The sequence below is a fragment of the Chrysemys picta genome, chromosome 20 (genome assembly GCF_011386835.1).
Source record: "Chrysemys picta bellii isolate R12L10 chromosome 20, ASM1138683v2, whole genome shotgun sequence".
Taxonomy (NCBI): domain Eukaryota; kingdom Metazoa; phylum Chordata; order Testudines; family Emydidae; genus Chrysemys; species Chrysemys picta.
Genome location: NC_088810.1, coordinates 19,600,780 through 19,619,820, shown reverse-complemented (window position 1 = coordinate 19,619,820; position 19,041 = coordinate 19,600,780). Strand labels below are relative to the sequence as shown.

The 19,041-nt window shown below is 53.4% G+C and overlaps 1 protein-coding gene across 5 annotated transcripts; it reads left to right on the top strand.

Annotated features, from left to right (window-relative positions):
* Positions 1-4,142: 4,142 nt before the first annotated feature.
* POLR3GL (RNA polymerase III subunit GL) lies at positions 4,143-18,766 on the top strand. Of its 5 annotated transcripts, none has more exons than XM_065574501.1 (8): positions 4,143-4,348; positions 9,959-10,136; positions 11,311-11,440; positions 12,430-12,498; positions 13,126-13,182; positions 13,710-13,783; positions 14,263-14,376; positions 15,024-18,766. In XM_065574501.1, the coding sequence occupies exons 2-8, from the start codon at positions 10,014-10,016 to the stop codon at positions 15,108-15,110; spliced, it is 654 nt and encodes a 217-aa protein (XP_065430573.1). In that variant the 5' UTR covers positions 4,143-4,348; positions 9,959-10,013; the 3' UTR covers positions 15,111-18,766. The 5 variants fall into 5 exon arrangements, with proteins under 5 accessions (XP_065430573.1, XP_023962759.1, XP_042699241.1 ...); XM_024106991.3 differs by lacking the exon at positions 4,143-4,348 and adding an exon at positions 8,829-8,958; XM_042843307.2 differs by lacking the exon at positions 4,143-4,348 and adding an exon at positions 8,863-8,958 and having other exon boundaries at positions 10,006-10,136.
* The last annotated feature ends 275 nt before the right edge of the window (positions 18,767-19,041 follow it).

Here is a 19,041-nt window from a genome sequence, read left to right as displayed (position 1 = left end):
TCACCTAGTTTTAGGAAGCTTAGTGACCTGCCTGGCAGCAAGGCCTCCAGGCCTCAGCGGGGATCATTCAGTGGCAGCGTTAGGCCTCTGCAATGGCGGGGGCCCTCAAGCAGCAAGGGCCCCCCCCACCCACATGGTGAGTCAGTTACTTGGCCCTGGTGACAAAGCAAAAGCCAAGGTGAAGCGTAACCCCCCCCCGCCACCAACATGATGCAGGGACGCAAACCCTGTCCAGCGTGTTGGACAGCAACACTGGTAGCCTCCCACTCCCACAACTGAGTTTTGCAGGGGGCTGCTAGAGGATAAACCAGGAGTGCTGGATCAATGGGGGGCTGAGAGCCATTGGACCACATTGTAAACCCTGGATATGATGGAAACCACTTCAAGCCAGGGGGTGTTCCTGCCTCCTCCCCCCCCCCCCACGTGCCACTAATTCCAGCACCTCCGGGATAAACGGCGCCACTGGCCCCATTGTGCCGGGCACCACACTGACCCAGATTGAGAGACGGTCTTTGCCCCATAGTGGCTTACAAACCAACCAGACCAGACAGACAATGGGGGGGGGGGGGGAAACTGAGGCACAGAGCAGGGCCGCGACTTACCCAACATGACCTAAGCAGGGCAGTGGCAGAACCAAGAAAAGAGCCTTGCTCTCCCCAAGTCTCAGACCAGTGCCCTACCCACTAGCCCATGCTACCTCTCACGTGGCAGGGCTGTAAATGACTTCGCAAGTCGCAGAGCAAGGGAGGGGTGTAAGATACTCAGCGTCCGCCCAGGATCTGTCTTCACTGCATTGTAAAACTGGGTCTGTGGCATCCGGGCTTGTGGGCTCCATGGTGCATTGGCAACCTGGGCTAACAATTGCTAGACCCATAACACACCACTGTGGCAACGGCTCCATACTGCGCTACACAGACCTTCTGACTTGGGTCTGCGGCTTGAGTTGTGTCCACACTGCAAAACGATGGGGCTTGGACCCAAGTCTCAGTGGGACTAGGGCTCAAACCCCCTGCCAGGTGAGTCCTAGGATTCAGATCCTGAATGATTGCTGACCCCATCACATACAGCTTTGTGTGTAGACAGTACGGGGGGGGTGAAGGTTGGGTTCAAACCTGAGCCTAAACCCAGGTTTACAGTTCAGTGTAGACATAATCCCAGTTTCCCCACCCCCATCCTTGCCTCAAAGATTCATTTTGGATCCCATCAAGGGTGGAGGTGGGAAGTGTTGGCTAGTGGTTAGAGCAGGGGACTGGAAATCTGGACTTCTGGCTTCTACCTCCAGCTCTGCCATGGGCTCCCGACATGCTCTTGGGCGAGTCCATCCCTTGCTCCATGCCTCAGTTTCCCCATTTGTAAAATGGAGAGACCGGCAGGGACCCGCTTGCATGAAGCCCTTTGAGGATGGAACCTGCTCCGTGTTTGTATGGTGATCGCTGTCTCGGGTTGTTGCATGAGTGATATCTCACAACCACTGCCAGCTTCTTGGTGCCTACGCCGGGAGATTCAGTCGTGCTAAGGGAAGAGATGAAAAGTGGCCAAGGTCTGAGGCCACCAGGCATAATGGGCAGATGTGTGGGTGCGCGTGTGTATGGCTCTCCACGCGGGGGCTGCGCCTTCCAGAGGCACCTCTTCGGAAGCTTTTGTAATCCCTTGTGCCTGCCCTGCACTGTTGCCATGGTTACCTTGACTAATTGTATTCCTATCGGTTCCGAATGCGCTAGGTGTTAGCGGGGAAAAGTCAGTTTCCTTCATAATTCTTCAGCCCCAGAAGACCTTTGACCTCAGCCAAACCTGGGCGGTGGATTGGTTAAAATTGAGTTGTTGCTGTTATTGCAATAAGGCCAACTGAGATCAGGGCACTGTTGTGTCAGGGGCTGTACAGACATTTAAGCTGGGAATGCTAGGGGCTGGACAGACACAGGCCTGGACATACGCACAGTTTTTGGACCGGTATAACTGTGTTGGCTATGGGAGTGATTGTTTACCAATATAGTTAATACAGCCCCTACTGTGTCCACAATTATACTGTATAAAGAGGCCTTATATTAGTATAGGTTAGTCCCCTTCCCATACAGGAATAAGTGATATTTAGGCTTCAATGATTCGATTTTTATCGGTAAACGTCAATTTCACCGCACATACACACAAACCCGTAAAAAAGTCCTTCCATTGATGATTGAAATTCACAAAGTATGAAAAACGCTGCTTGACTGCTTCTTGGAGTTTGATCGAAGGAGAGTTACTTTGCATATTTTGCAGGGGATGTTGGCAATTTGTGTTTTAACGGTCATAAAGCTCTAACTTTTTGAATCTCAAGGTTGACTGTCATGAAATAATTATTGTCTGACCCCTGCCGTCAGGGCCGGCTCCAGGCACCAGCCGAGCAAGCAGTTGCTTGGGGCTGCCAAGCGGAAGGGGCGGCACGTTGGGGTCTTCGGCAGCAATTTGGCGGAGGGTCCCTGTCCCTCTCGGAGGGAAGGACTTGCCGCCGAATTGCCGCCGAAGAAGAAAGCGGCGCGGTGGAGCTGCTGCAGATCGCAATCACGGCTTTTTTTTTTTTTCGCTGCTTGGGGCAGCAAAAACCCTGGCCTGCCATTGTCTGACCTCCCCACCTGAAATTTCTTCCAACTGTACAAATTTAAATTGATAAAAATCAGCAAAAAATGCTTAAAAACAAATGTTGATATTATCCATCAAAATGATAAGAACGTAAGAACGGCACTACTGGGTCAGACCAAAGGTCCATCTAGCCCAATATCCTGTCTTCCGACAGTGGCCAATGCCAGGTGCCCCAGAGGGAATGAACAGAACAGGGAATCATCAAGTGATCCATCCCCTGTCGCCCATTCCCAGCTTCTGGCAAACAGAGGCTAGGGACACCATTCCTGCCCATCCTGGTTAATAGCCATTGATGGACCTTCCTCCATGAACTTATCTAGTTCTTTTTTGAACCCTGTTATGGTCTTGGCCTTCACAACATCCTCTGGCAAGGAGTTCCACAGGTTGACTGTGCGTTGATTGAAGAAATACTTCCTTTTATTTGTTTTAAAATAACAAAAATTGAGTTCTGACAGGCCTAGCTATACTGGTATAAGCAGATTTATACAGCTATAACTCCACCCACAGTCAGGGAATTGTACACGCTTTAACTGTACTGGTATAGTTAAAATACTATGACTTTTGTATGGAGAAGGCCCTTGATTGTGGGTTTAAAACCGAGTTATTATTATGGGAGTAATGCCAGCAGAGATTAGAGCACCATTATGCTAGGTGGTGTACAGACACAGTGCCTGCCCTGCAGAATTCATAGTCACAAGAGAAGTGATTTGCCCAAGGTCACACAGCTGGTCAGTAGCAGAGCTAGGCATCAAACCCAGATCTTCTGACTTGTAGTCTCCAGTAAACAACCCGTAGGCTGACATTTGAAAGAGAGAGGCCCTGACTTTATAGGCTCACAGCTGGAAAACTCATTTCCCATCAATTTCTTGGCTTCATTCACCCTGCCTTTGCTGTGTGATTTGGCAGGCTTTGTCAGTGTTCTTTGGTTCCCATGGCTTGATGCAGGATGGGCTGACACCCACATCAGTGACCATAGCCCTGCAACCATCTGTAAAGCGGAGTGACACTATGAAACACATATGGCCAAGTTGGGCCAGCGGGACTTGCGCTATAGGGATGGTATGCATTAGCTGATTGCCCTGGTAAGTTACACAGAGGCAGGGGGTAGGAGAGATGGCTTAGTGGAGAGTGGGATTCAGGAGACCCGAGCTCAAATCCAGTACTGTCACAGTCCTCCTGTGTCATCAAGTCATCTGTCAAATGGGTATAATCCTTCCCTGCCTCCCAGGGATGTTGTAAGACAGAGGCCTGTTAATGATTGGGAGATGCTCAGCTGCCATGGTGAAGAGGGACACAGGAATGCGTCAGGTTCCACAAGACCCTGTTTTCAGTTGCTCCTCTTAACGTTGCCAAACTTTAACCATCTGGGCTGGAATTTCCCATGCCCCAGTGTCTGCCTCCAGCTGATTCTGTGGTGAGAGACGTTATCGGCTAAAGCCACCTGGGCCTTTCAGGGAACGAAATTAGTTACAGAATGTCTACACTGCTAGTTTTAGCCCCAGCATGGGAGCCCGAGTCAGTTGAGCCGGGTGCTGAGACTTGCTGCCCCGGGGTGGTTGGTTTTTTGCAGTGTAGATGTCAAGGGCTGACCCCCACCCTTCTCACTAACACCGGATGGACTCCGGAGTGATTCCCACTGAAGCGGATGGCACCGTGCCGGAGTGAGAGCAGCATGGGGGACTGCGGAGTCTGGCCGGGTGCCTGCTCGCCGTGAGAGCTAAGATCAAGTGTAAGTAGTCTCTTGGCCTATTAAAGTGTCTTGATGTGTTTGGTCTTTTGGCCCCGAGATGAAAACCTTGTCTGTGTCTCTTGGACCCTGAAGCACAAACATTATCTCCTAAACTAATATCTGTTCTTATCAGTTGAATATCTGACATGTCCTTTATTTGAGGACTGTATATTAAATTGATTTTTGTGAGGCCTTCCCAGGATCCGAACCCTGCAGCTCCGCCCTCCCCCTCCCCCGGAGCTCTTCCATGGCTATTTGCAAAGGGATCCAGGTGCCGGCCTGCCAGTGAAATTCAATGGTGGCGAGGTTCCTAAGTCCCTTGGGCCCCTTTCACAGCCGACATTCAGCCAGGTGGAGAGAGGAATGATTTATTCTAGGACCATAGAGAGGAAATGAACTATGAAACTGGGACAGCTGGCCGGGGGAAGGGGACTCTCTTTCTAGACGTTGGTCGCTTTCTTTCTTTCTTTCTTTCTTTCTTTCTTTCTTTCTTTCTTTCTTTCTTTCTTTCTTTCTTTCTCTTTCCCTTCCTCCCCCCATCTATCTTGGTTGCCAAGGCAACTTCACAGCTGGGCCTGCTTCCAGAGCCCCGCTTCTGCTGCGGATTGAGACTAGAATCCCGGCTCCCTGAGAGCAGGAGGTAGGAGCCAAGCGCATCTTCTCTTTGCTTCTCATCCCGGCACCAGCCAGGTGCTGGCAGTTATTTTGGGTTCCCCCCTCCCCCCTCGTTGCTATTTTCGGCCGCCCTGTTGGAATCGGGGTGGAGGGGAGAGGGAGATGAGTCACCCCATCTGCAGCGCAGCCAAGGAGCCGCTCGGCAGAAAGCATCCTCCGGGTGGGGGGCTGGCGTCAGAGGTAGCAGGGTGCTTCGTCCTGCTACAAAGAGCGGCGCGACTGGGATCTTTCAAAGAGGTACACGCACCCGGGGCCTGGGTCCTCCAGAGGAATCAGCACCCAGCAGCCTCTCCCCGGGGCAGGTTCCCGCGCTTCGGAAAATCCGGCCACTTAATTCGGTGTCCAAATGGGAGCTGAGCTCTTGTGAAAATTTGATCCTAGGGCAGAGCTTTTAGAAACCCCTCCAATCTTAATATACTATTCCAGACACACACACACTCTCGCACGAGTGTGTGTGCGAATAGACTGTAGGCCAACGCTGTTGTGTGGGCTGGAATCGAGCTACATGGCTGGAGTCGGGAAGCCCTGATTTCATGCTCTAGTCTGGCATAGGCACTGGGGAGAGGGGCATTGTGACAGCCTCTAGGATATTATATTAAGATTGGAGGGTTTTCTAAAAAAACTCTGCTCTGGGAGTTATTTCGGGGCAGGTCTCTGGCCCGTGCTCTATGGGAGGGTCAGACGAGATGATCAAAGTGGTCTTGTAATCAATGAATATGTGATTATATGATAACCTGCAATGTTGGGAGTAGGGGGGTGAGCAAAAAGTGAAGGACACAATGGAGCATATGAACCTATGAAAAGTCAGGGGGAGGGGGACAAGGTCAAAGGGCCTGCCCCATAACAAATGACACCCCTGTAGTCTAGGCAAGGCTGACAGATCACACAAGCACACATCTGTACACACAGACACATAGAGCATCAGGAGAGTCTCAGCTCACAGACCCCAAGTCAGTTTAGCTGGACGGGGCTCCCCACACAGGCCCCCGCCTCTGCTTCTCAGGACCCGTATAAAGGACGGAGCAGCCCTGGTCCAGGGGAAGGGAGATCTGGATCATGGGGAGGGAGGTGTGAAAGCTTTAGCCAAGCAGCTGTGGTCCCTGCAGTTACCCTGCTCTACGCGCCACCTGCCTTAGCTGCAAGGGGCTTGTTGGTGCGCTTTTCAGAGCAGCGATCCATGGCGGGGGGGGGGAGCCCCCCGCTCCAGCATGGAGTCCCCTTCCTTCATGCCGTGAAACCTTTAGCGGTGGCAGCCAAAGCGCCTTGCGCTTGGCGTGAGGAGGCCACAGCGAGAGATGATTTGCTCACCCTAGCAACTTCCCTGTTGGGTCTGACATTTACCACCCCCCACCCCCGCCTGGGGACAGAAGCTGCAGCTGAGAGAGCTGTCTCCGGGGGGGGGACAGTGTATGTCTGCAACTAGCAAGCCAAGGGGGGGAGCCCTGCTGATACCCCTCAATCCTGACCCACGCCTCCCTGGCTAATCCATCCCTGGCTTCCCAGTCCCCCAGATGCCAATGCACTTCAATCCTGACCTGCAGACTCCGTCCTAATCCAGTTTAGTGTCAGCCCCCCTCCTCCGAGCTCTGCTCATGCCCCTCAATCCCAACCCCCATATTAATTCAGCCTTGGCTCCCTCCCCCACCGGCTCTGCCAATGCACCTCAATCCTGACCCGCAACATCCCCCCCACCCCCGTAGTCCAGCCCTGCCCTGGGATCCCCGCCCCACAGCATTTCTCAATCCCAACCTGCGGCCCCCTGCTCTCCCAGCCCTAGGCCTCCTCCCCAACCTCTTTCTCCTGATTTGGGAGCACTTTCCCAGTTCGGATATATCTGAGTGCCAAGCCCCACTTGAGCAGAGACAGTTGATTTGTGTTATGTGGCTAAACATCCCCAACAGGTCAGCTAGACACCCACACGATCTCATCCCAGCCTGCAGCCTGAGCGGGATTTAAACCTACAGCAGCCATACGAAAGCACTAATCTCCTATTAGAAAACAGATCCAGCCTGATGGTGTTGCACTAAACTCCTCGATCTGAGGTATTTATCCCACGCCAATCATCGTAATATCAGCACATCTCACAACCTTTGACACATTTATCCTCGCAACCCTGCATGTGAGGCAGGGCAGCGCTGTTATCCCCATTGTGCAGATGGGGAAACTGAGGCACATAGCGGCTAAATGACTGGCATAAAGGCCAGAACTGAATGCAGGTCTCTTAAGTGGGAGGCCAGCCTCCTAACCATTGCTCCAGCCTTCCTCTACCAGCCTCAAAATCTTTCTTTAAATGTCAGGAAGATCCGTGGCCTGTTTATTGTGAGGGCCTCGTTTGCATGCAGAAGCAAAACAGCAAGGTGCTGACTAATCAGAGGAAGAGGGAGAACGAAATTTCATTTTAGAACAAGGAGTACAGAAGAGCTGTTCCTGAAAGCAGCCAGTTCTTTGCTATTTATATCTGTGTAACTTGGAGCAGATCTGGCTCCGAGATAGAGTAGGGTGGAAAATCCTGTATAGAGCTCTGTATTGTCAGGAAATGGATGGTTTTGTTCCTATTGGAGAGGCAACTTCAGGAAAGGCAGAAGAGGGGAGCAAGGGAAAGCAATGGAAGAGATGCATCTCAGGTCCTACAAGCTAATGCTTGGATGGGAGATCTCCCATGGGGGCTCCACACACTGGTATCTCTCTAGTTCTGACGACCTGTGTCGTTGGCAGTTTTGCAAGGCCCCATGTCATTAATAGTTATTTGTCCCAGTGGACGGGGGCAGTAGCTGTCTTAGCTCTGAAGTCCTTTGTTTTACTGTCGGAGGTCATCAGCCTTGGCACCGATGCCCTTGGAGTCAGCTCTAGCTGTCTGGGCAGTAGCAGTGAGGCAGAGTTGAGGATCTAGGCTACCCAGGGAGCTTTGCATGCTCAGCTGTTATGGTAGAAATGCCTAGAGAGATGGCTCCAGGTCAGCCCATGCTGTCAAACCTGCCACTCAGGGAACCCCAGTTCTAGAGGCCCAACCTCCAGGGCAGGTTTAACAAGGACAGTAGTAACTTAAACCCCCGGCCAATAGGGAATCAGTCCCAGCCCAGCACATGGCAGGTCCCTCCATCCACCCTAACCCTCTCCCCATGCACATGTAATCCTACACAGTCCCCATGGGGTTCCTGTGCCCCTGGCTAGCAGGGCAGAGCAGTGTGAGGGAAGAAGGCAGGGCAGAAAGAGTGCTGGTGGCTTGAAGACCCTCCTGAACTGTGCAGGGCTCTGCTCTACCTTCCTCTGCTCCTTCCACACACCCCTACACTTCTCTCTCCCTTCTCTCTCCTTCTCATCCATCCATCCATCTTTTTTCCCATCCATCCATCCATCTTTCTTTTTCTACTCCATCTATCCATCTTTTTTCCCATCCATCCATCCATCCATCTTTCTTTCTTTTTCTACTCCATCTATCCATTTTTTTCCCATCCATCCATCCATCCATCTTTCTTTCTTTCTTTTTCTACTCCATCTATCCATCTTTTTTCCCATCCATCCATCCATCTTTCTTTCTTTCTTTTTCTACTCCATCTATCCATCTTTTTTCCCATCCATCCATCCATCTTTCTTTCTTTTTCTACTCCATCTATCCATCTTTCTTTATCTCTTTTTCTCCTCCATCCATCCATCTTTTTTCCCATCCATCCATTTCTTTCTTTCTTCTCCTCCTTTCTTTCTTATCCATCTTTATCTCTTTGTCTCTTTCTCTCTCCTCCAGCAAAAGTCTCAGGCCCCGCCCCTTACGCCCGCCCCCTCCTCCGTCCTTTGATTGGCCGCGGCGCGCACCACTGAGCGGCCGCCTTTGGGCCCCGCCCCTTTGGAACGTTGTGTAGCCAGATTCGCTTCCGGGCGGAACCCACGTGGAGTCGTCGGAGAGGGCGGCGCGAGCTCGACCCAGTTGCGCGGCCCGGGTAAAGCGCCGATTCGGTCCGGTCCGGTCCGGTCCGCGGCGGCCCAATGGGAGGCGGGGAGCGGCTGGCAGCGCCCCGCCCAGACACACCCCTTCCCAGGGGCCCGGGAGCATCTTAATGAGCATCGAGCCCAGCCTGGCCTTGGCCCGGTGCGCCCGAGCCCTGCGTCCTGGGCATTGGGTGTCCTGCACCGTGCACTGTGCACCAGGGGACCCCGACCCTGCGCCTCATAGCCTCAGTTCTGAGCCCTGTCTCGCACGCTCTGGGCCCTGTGTTAGTTACCGAGGCGCTGGAGCATTGGGCTTGCACTGTCCGCTAGGAGCCATTCCCTGAGCGTCATGCCCCCTCAGCTCTGAGCCCTGCCCTGTGTACCAGACGTGCTCTTGTAGGAATCCAGCTCCGCGTACTCTGGTTCGTGCCCCATCCACCCTCAGCTCTGAGCCAGGCGCCCCGGGTCCCAGGTTGCGTACCCTTGTTCTCTTACATGTACCACATCAGGGCAACTTGCGTGGTTGGCTAATGCACAGGTTGGACACCGTTTAACCCCCCCACCCCCTTAACGTGCTGCAAGATATTAAGAGGATGGCTGCAGGGGGTTGTAGGCCTAGCAGCAGAAGGGTGAGTACACCGGACAAAATGGAAGGCGTGTTTCCCTATTAGTGTTGGAAGGAGCATACAGCAGGGGCGAGCATACTATTCTAGGCTGGGGGAGATCTGGGTTTAAGGCCTTATTCCCCCCGTGGCTGTCTGTGTCTCCATCGGTTAGTCCCCAAACTGGGGTCAAGCACTGCTCTGGAGGCGCAGAGAATAAATCAGTTGAAGATTTTTGAGGTGTTGAGATTAAACTAACTTCCTCCAAGCGAGGGGGCCCTCATGTTATTACGTGCAGGGTGTTCCTAGCACGGAGCTCAGGCCCAGGGCTTTCTGGGCCGTGGCTTTGGGAAGATGCCATCCTCTAGGTTCCCGAGGATCAGAAAAGGCTCTCTCATCCCCTGTGCAGGTCTCGGCTGTGTTGGATCCCAGCTCTATGTCCACTTCTTCTCGCAGAGCGAGCCATGGCTGGAAGAGGAGGCAGAGGGAGGGGTCGGAGCCAGATGACCTTCAACGTGGAAGCTGTGGGCATTGGGAAAGGCGACTCGCTGCCCCCATCCACCCTCCAGCCCTCACCGCTCTTCCCTGTGAGTCCGTCGCATCGGGGGCCCGTTAAACGCACAGTCACTATGGCGTGGGTGAAAGGTGCTGGATTGGCAGCACTGGGGCAGGGAGAGTGGTGGGACAAACCTGCCCCGCACGCTGCCCTGCCGGTGCCCCTCCCTTGACCTGGGGGGAGTCTACGTGGCCTTTCAGCCCCCGGCTAGCGAGGCGGTCGACTGGTGCCAAAGGCGGATGTGGAAGTGTGTCCTCTGGGAGCCGAGACCCACCAACTCATGGCTCTTCCCCAACCATCAGGAGGGAGCAGCTTCTGGGTGCTGCCAGCCTGGAATTTAAGTGAATCCAGGCTGTAGATGAGGGGTTCTCAACCTTTTTCCTTCTGAGGCGCCCCCCCAACATGCTATACAAACTGCCCGGCTCACAACTACTGTTTTTCTGCATATAAGAGCCAGGGCCAGCGTTCGGGGGTAGCAAGCAGGGCAGTTGCCCAGGGCCCCACGCCACGGGGGACTCTGCGAAGCTAAGTTGCTCAGGTGGCGGGCCTTGGGTCACCGGGCTTCAGCCCCATGCGCTGGGGCTTTGGCTTTCTGCCTTTGGCCCCAACCAGTCTAATGCCGGCCCTGCTTGGCAGAGCCCCTGAAACCTGCTCGCAGCCCCCCAGGGGCCCCCAGAACCACTGGTGTAGAGCACTCCATAATGCACTCTATAACATCTCCATAGCCCCACCCCCCTTGCATCTATATACGCAAACACACACGCATCTGTGCCGACACTCACATACAGACACACACACCAATGCATGTGTACAGACACGCCCATCCATATGTATGTACCTGTTCACACCCCCGCCTATGTATGTACACGCACGTGCACCCACATGTGTACGTCTATACATAGATACCCATGCATATGTATGTACATACACACACCCATGCATACATCTCTATACATGGACATAGACTTACAAATATGTACGTACACACACACACACACACACACACGTACATACACACCAGTATGTTTATATGTCAGAGCTGGGCTCAAACCAAAGCCCCGGATCCTAACTCCCTCCCCCAACTTTAGGGGGTTTGAAATCCAGGTCTGGATTTCACAGCTGGGCCCCTTCTCTCATGATGCTGGACCCTTGGCAGCCCCAGCTTTGAAGTTGATACTCGCTTCTCTCCCGTCCTGTTTCTGTAGCCCATGGAGTACAAGGCAGTCCCTCTGCAGACGGGTGAGGAGGTGGAATACATGCTGGCACTGAAGCAAGAGCTGAGGGGAGCCATGAAGAATCTGCCATATTATGTCAAGCCGGCCGCCCCCAAGAAAGGTACCGGGGGCAGCTCCAGTTGATTTAGGACCAACATTTTAACTGGACTTTAAACAACTTAATGCAAATGAAAACACTGGGCCTGAATTCTTAGTGATGCTAAAGTCCTTTTACCCATGAGGCGGTGGGACGCAGTGGCTGGTGCACATAGCTAGGACAGATGAGACCTGAGTTCTGTTCCTAGCTCCTTCACTGACCTGCTGGGTTACCTTGGGCAACTCACTTCCCGGCCCCGTGCCTCAGTTTCCCCATATGTAAAATGGACCTACTGATGATAACCGATAGGGTTTTTTATTAGGATTATACCAGTCAGCAAGCATAAAGCAGCCTTAAATATAAGTAATACCCATTTTAAGGCCCCTTTACGCTTCCAGACTGGTATAAAGGGGCTGAAACCTGGTCTGTGCTTAAAACTTGTACTGGTATAACTCTGTTGGTCAGGGGTGTGATTTTTTTACCAATATCGTTATACCAGTGCAACTCCTAGTGCGGACGCAGTTTTATCAGGATAAAGGTGCCTTCCACTGGGCTAGCTTATTCTGGTATAGCTGTGCTAGTATAAGCATTTTATACTGTGTCCACACTACAGGGGTTGTATGGCTTTACTACACCGGGATAGTTAAATGTGTAGACAAGGTTTGAGTTTAACTAAGCCCTGGTCTACACTGGGGCGGGAGGGGATGATCGATCTAAGTTACACAACTTAGCTGGACTTACCGTGGTGTCTTCACCGCGGTGAGTCGACTGCTGCCGCTCCCCCGTCAACTCTGCCGGCGCCTCTCGCAGCGCCGGAGTACAGGAGTCGACGGGAGAGGGCTCGAGGGTCGATTTATCGCATCTAGACTAGACGCGATAAATCAATCCCCCGCTGGATCGATGGCTGCCCGCCGATCCGGCGGGTAGTGTAGACATGCCCTGAGAATTCAGGCCCATTTATATGCTTATTATAAAACTGCAGTTTTGACCCCTGTTTGTATGTTTCTTTTCAGATGTTGAGCGCTACTCAGATAAATATCAGATGTCCGGCCCCATTGATAATGCTATTGATTGGAACCCAGGTATGCATGGGAATATTTTACAGTCTAACCCTTGCTCACCTCTCTCTTCAGAGTTTTATTCCGGGAAGACTGTGATTCACAGCTGTGGAGAATTGCAAAAAACACGGCTAGGTTTATCACCTTTATAATAACACTAGAGACACAACAATATGGCAGGACAGGAGAGCCAGTCAAACTGAAAGGCAACACATAGAGAAGTGGTGAAAGAAATTTTTTTTTCGTAGTCTGTGGAACTCTGTGCCACAGGATATTGCCAGAGTAAAAAGCATAGAGGATTTAAAAGAAGTTTAGACATTTAGGTGGCTAAGAACATCCACAGTTCCATTAGATAGATTGATAAATAAGAACAAATGATGACAGGTAGATAGAGAAATGCATATGGGAATGGATAGATGAGTGCAGGTGCAGATGCGTAGATACATAGATTATAAACCCTCAGACTTCAGGGCACAAACCAATCACTAACTAGTAGGAAGGAAGAAACTTCTGTTATTCCATCATTGTCCACTCGAGGGTTTATTGCACCTTCTGAAGTAGCTGGTTCTGGCCGCTCTCAGAGCTGGGCAATTGGAGTAGACGAACCATGAGTCTGACTCAGTCTGGTGATTTCCTTACTTGTCTTTGCAGATTGGCGGCGTTTACCGCGGGAGCTAAAGATCCGAGTTCGAAAGCTCCGGAAGGAGAGTGAGTATTAAAGAAAATAATGATTAATGCAAGGTCACCCAGCAGAGCAGGGATTAGAACCACAGCTCCTGAGTGCCTGGCCAGTGCCTTATCTGCCTGGCTACACAGATTTGATAGGGGCTGCATTTTATTCCTAACAGAAGAAAACAAACATAATCCTTAGCCTGTGCTTGCTGTTCCCACAAGAGCTCCTATCTGGCTTCCTCCTAGCTCCCTTCTGGTCCTCTCATGCGCAGGATTGGAGGCAATGAGCCCCACCTGGTCTGGTTTCTAGCCTGAGTCAGCAGAATAGCCCTACCTCCTGCCAAAATCCAACAGGGTGACCTAGCACATAACCCAGAACTGTAGCCCAATAATTAACGAGGTGTGTGTGCCAGCATCAGGCCAAGCCCTTATCCCAGCAATGGGAGCTTATCGTGATGCATGAAGGTAATGAAGTCAGCTCTCCCACTGCCCATCGCGTGCTGTCCCCCAGGAATGCCCCATTGTCTGGCTGTGTTCTGACCTCCTCTGTTCCTCGGGGATAGGAACCACCATTCTGATCCCCAAGCACAAACAGCGGCTCCCGGTGGACAAGGAGGAAGCCATTAAGAAACTGGAGGTAACGATGGTTTCCCTCTGATTTCCTGGGTGGGGAATCCTTCCACGCCACGGCACTGCTGGGCGTCAGAAGGGTATTATTTCCATCCTGGATTGCTGAACTACCCCTCTGGCCCCGTCCGCCCCCCACCCCCATTCTGTGGCACACCCCTTCAGGTAGCCATAAGGGGCAGCTATGCAAAGCGCCCCGCTTCGGGGACATCGCGCGTGCCATTGCTCACTGAGGCACCGCAGTACCCCAGGATACACGTTGCAGATGGCTGTGCGTGCCTGGCTGTGCTGTGGGTATTTGGCCAGAAGTGGCTGCATTACAGCGTGGGTCGCCGGGGAGCTGAAGTGGGAAGTGTCAGGCTCGCAGCTGATGGCTCCGCAGGGTGGGATGGAGCCAGCAGGACACCGGGGCGGTGACGCAGGGAATGGCACAGGAGCGTCGCTGCCGCTTGATCATCCTCTGGGCTTTTGTTCCTTATTAAACCCCAGACCCTTGAGAAGAAGGAGGAGGAAGTGACGTCGGAGGAAGAAGGGGAGAAAGAGGAGGAGGAGGAGGGCAAGGAAGAGGAGGAAGAGGAGTATGACGAGGAGGAACACGAAGAGGTGAGGCGCCTCCGGAGAGGCCGGCCAGCCGCGCTCCCTGCAGAGCTGTTGTTTGTCACTCAAGTCTCTGGACCCCATCCTGCACCCGTTGATCTCAGTGGTGGGAGCTTTGGCTTGCCAGGGACTGCAGGATCGGGGCCCTTTATTCCCATGGGAAGCAGCTGGCTGGAGGGTTGAGTTGGGCAGGTCTGATGCCAGTTTGCAAGTGTCCCCGTTGCAAACATCACCGTTCCGGTTGGCCCCAGTCTCGGCAGAGAGGCTGAACGAACGGTTTGTTGGCCCCTAGCACTGGTCCCTCCGGGGTAGGGTGAGGAACGGGGGCAGCGTGGGGAAGCCAGGGCCTGTTCTGCGGATGCGCCAATCGCTGGTCCTGTTCCCCAGCATTGCACTGCAGTGTCTCGGCCCAGATCGGCTAAATTCCATCCTACCTCCCTGACTCCCCGTCCTCGTGGCTTCCATGGGACGTGCCCATCCCTTCCACTTCCTGTCCCAAACTGCAGCATTGCTGCGCGCTGTGAAACAACCGCCCCTTCCTACCCAGCAGCGGCTGCACTCCGGGCAGGGGAGATGCCATTGCTTGCCCACCTGGGGCCATTGACCTTTGCCCTCACCAAGACTTAGCCTCCTTTTCCCCGCTGGTTCCCTAGGAGACGGATTACATCATGTCCTACTTCGACAATGGGGAGGAGTTTGGGGCCGACAGTGATGACAACATGGACGAGGCGATATACTGAGGGGAGCCGGGTTGCACGGATACCAGACTGGCGCGGACGGTGCTCGGACGCCTGGGGCCGCGGAACCCAGCCGTCTGCCCGCAGCAGGGACGGGTGTGCCACGTGGGTGACGGCCGATCCCTCAGGGAAGGGGGCGGCCGTGTCCGGGCTCGCTGGGGACACCCCCATCCTTCCTCCAGCTCGGTCACCATTTCTGTCGCCGCAGCGGGAGGCTTGGATTCAGATCAGCCGCTGAGGCGTGGCCCTTTGCTTCCTGCCTGGCCTCCACCCCTCTTTGAGTGGGCCAGATGGGGGTGCTTCTGGGTTCTCAGCTTGGAACCCTCCAGAGGAAGATCTCTCGCTTCACCCCTAGGTGGTGCTCTTGATTCATTTTCCCAGCAGCTGCTTGGAGGCGGATGGAAAATTCTGCCGGGATGGATAGAGAATTGAACTACAGCTGACATAACCAGCGTGACCGAGTGACAGATATCCTCTGCCTTCGGACACCCCACTCACCCACCCCCAGCTACCCCAGGGGGTCCCGCCTAGCTCAGCTGTGGGAGAAACTGACCAGAACAACACCATCCTGGGACTGTAATGTCCTGTGTTAATCAGCGTCTGCCCCGGAGGAGGAGGTGAAACCAGCATTGAAACCCAGCAGGGAGTGGTGAGCGGCTCCCACCCCCACCTCCCCGTCGTCCAGGCCGCTTCACTCCCACTTGCCTCCCCCTGCGACCTGGAACTGATCTCCGGTCCAGCTGTTTGATCTGGGCACACGGAGTGGGGGGGGGCGTCTATTTCCGGGTTAGTCCAGGGTTTTAATAGGAAACCTCATTGCACCACAGGCGCGTAGGGCTACAAGTGGGAACATGAATGGGACTGTTCTGCAGACCCACGTCCCTTCCCAGTCCTGGGCCTGATTCTCCAGGGCCTGATCCCTCGTGCAGCCAGCCGCTTTGCACCACTGTGAATGGCCTGGTGGGGTGCGAAGCGGGAGGTTGCACCAGCGTTTTGCACGGGGGTAAACAACCACACTAGATGCAGGGCCACGAAGAATCGGGTCTTTGGGGGGGTGGGGTTCACAGAGGATTTTAATCCCATTTCAGACTCTGGGCAGTCACCTACTTCCCCGCCTTCCCTCGCCCCGAGGAGTCACCGGCTGACTTTGAGGGATCCCGCCCCAATCCTGGAGGTGCCCTATAGAGGTTCCCCATGTGGGGCTGGTGCCTTGACATGCTCTTGAGGCTTGTCTCAGAATGGGGTCCATCCTGCTTCACATCAGCCTAGCAGTGACTTGTATCTCCCCAGTCTGCAAAGTTTTAATAAATGAGGGTGTTTTTACTGTCCCTTTAAAATATTTTAGAGCGGGTGGGTTAATAAAGGAGGGAGCGTCTCCCTCCCCCACGATGATTTTATGCTGCTCGGTGGTTGTAATGTACTTTCCCCCGCCACATCCTGCCTAGCTTATAACCCCCAGGCCCTGCAGCCGCCCCCTTCCGGAACTGAGCCAGGCTGCAGGGGCGGGGTGTTTGGGGGAGGGGCAACTCCTTGGTTTGACCCCCCTGTTGAAAGAAACTGGTGAGTGCCCCCAAAATGTATTTGGATGAGTTTTAAAGAAAGATTCTGCACACAGAATTGTGTGTCTGTGTGTGTGTGGTGTTTGTATACGGGGTGTTTGTGCATGTGTTGTGTTTTGTTGTGGTCTTCTCACATGTGTGAATTTGTTATGTTTGTGTGTTGTGTGCTGCTTGTGCGTTTCTGCATGTGGCGCTTTTGCACGTTTGTAAGGGTGGGTGTTTGTCTGTTGGGGGCGGGAGCTGGGATGTGTATGTCTGCGTAAATTGTATGTTGTGTGCTCCATGGGTTTGTGTCTCTGGTATGTGTGTGGGACGGGGGATGTGCATGGGTGTACGTGTGTCGTGCATATGTGGCACGGGGGATGTGTGTGGATGTGGACATGTGTGTGAGTAGGCATGGGGGATGTGCATGGATGTGTTTGGTGTGTGCGTGTCTCTGGTGTGTGGCACGGGGGATGTGCATGTGGGCATGGGGGATGTGCATGGGTATGTGTGTGTGGTATGGGGGATGAGTGTGTATGCGTGTGGTGCATGTGGCACACGGGATGTGCATGTGGGCACGGGGGATGTGCATGGGTGTGTGTGTGGTACGGGGGATGGGTGTGTATGTGTATGGTGTATGCGTGTGGTGCGTGTGGCACGCGGGATGTGCATGTGTGCACGGGGGATGTGCAGGGGTGTGCATGCTGTGTGGCACGAGGATGTGCATGTGGGCACGGGGGATGTGCATGGGTGTGTGTGTGTGTGTATGGTGTGTGCGTGTCCGTGGTGTGTGTGTGGCGCGGGGATATGTGTGGGTGAGTATGGTGTGTGTGTGTGTGTGTCCGTGGTGCGTGTGTGGCACGAGGGATGTGCGTCGGTGTGTATGGTATGTGCATGGCTCTGGTGTGTGTGGCACGGGGATGTGCATGGGTGTGTATGGTGTGTGTGTGTGTGTCTCTGGTGCATGTGTGGCACGGGGATGTGCGTGGGTGAGTATGGTGTGTGCGTGGGTGTGTATGGTGCGTGGGCATTCCAGTTTTAGACTGAATCCCAGCAGACCAGCCATTGTTCACCCTCGTTCCCTTCACTGCCCTCCCAGATGACACTCCCTGTGCATCTGATTCCGCAGAGTGGGCTGGTGGTTTTCGGATAGTCATTCCTGAAGGACCCTGTAGCCCATGGTCAATGCCTCAAACACTGAAGCCCTCGCCAGGGAGCATATTGGCTGCTCCCCACCACACCTGCAGCACTCCTGCAACTGGGCCAGAGAAACTGGTTTTACTGGGAGCTTGGGGGCTGGGATCAGGCAGCGGGAGGCGCCCAAAGCCCTGAGATCCAAATTCTCCTTTTGGAGCCATCAATGCAAGTCCATGGAGTTGAAGCAAGCAGAATTTGGATCCCAGGGTTAATTGGAGGGAAAGGGATGGGTTTGGAACGGAAATGACATACAACGAATGTACCTAGATTGGAAGCTCTTTGGGGCAGGGCCTATCTCTTTGTTCTGTGTTTGTCCAGCACCTGGCGCCATGGGGACCTGATCCATGACTCCAGGGCTCATAGGCACTATGCAGTACAGATAGTAGAAATAACAGGGCCTAATTCCGAGCTTACTTATTCCGGTGTAAATCAGGAGTCAGTGAAGCCACATATAGGTGTCAATCCGGTGTGAGATCAGGTGTCAATCCGGTGTGAGATCAGAATCTAAATCTTGAAGAAAACAGAGTCACACAAGAGACTAAACTCTCGCCAAGTGTGAGCTGAAGCCCTGAAGTCAACTGAAAGGTTACCACTGATTTCACTGGGCTTCAGATCGGGCCCTGGAACAGCAGAGCAGCCAGAGATAGGAGGAAATCATTTTGATTTCTCTCTGCGAAGCTGTCGTTGAGAAATTCGAAAGCAGGGCTGCTCCTTTGCGTTCTGAGCAGAGCTGTGTCAGAGAGAGAGAGAGAGAAAGTGTGTGTGTGTGTGTGTGTGTGTGTGTTTGTGTATGTTTAAAGAAGCAGCCTTTGTTGTCCGTACTCGGCCGGTAGGTGGCATCAAAGTTTGGTCAACTTGTTGCAGCTTTTTAACCTTGTCTCTTTTTAAACACGTTGGTTGGAATAAAAGGATTTGTCTGTTGCTAGCCCCTCTCGTTCTTTGCGGTCCGAGCTGGTGGGATCTTCTGAGTGGGATTTGAATGACGCCTAACCCTATTCCTGGCTTGTGCTGTGGACCCTGGGCAACTTACCCCCTCTCTGTGCCTCAGTTTCCCCTTGCACCTTCAGGCTGTCTGTCTTTACGGGCGTGTCTCCACTCAAAAGGGGTGCTGCTTTAACAAGTCTAGTTTAACGGGATCGTGCAAGCAGCCCAGTCCCCCTGAGTGTGGATGCAGTTATACCAGTATAAAGGTGCTC

What these genes read in the sequence shown, in the direction of transcription:
- POLR3GL (XM_065574501.1), top strand. Translation starts at nt 10,014, where the DNA reads ATGGCTGGAAGAGGAGGCAGAGGGAGGGGTCGGAGCCAGATGACCTTC. An exon ending in GCCGGCCGCCCCCAAGAAAG is followed by an intron (nt 11,441 to 12,429) that starts GTACCGGGGGCA and finishes GTTTCTTTTCAG; the next exon opens with ATGTTGAGCGCTACTCAGAT. An exon ending in TGCTATTGATTGGAACCCAG is followed by an intron (nt 12,499 to 13,125) that starts GTATGCATGGGA and finishes TTGTCTTTGCAG; the next exon opens with ATTGGCGGCGTTTACCGCGG.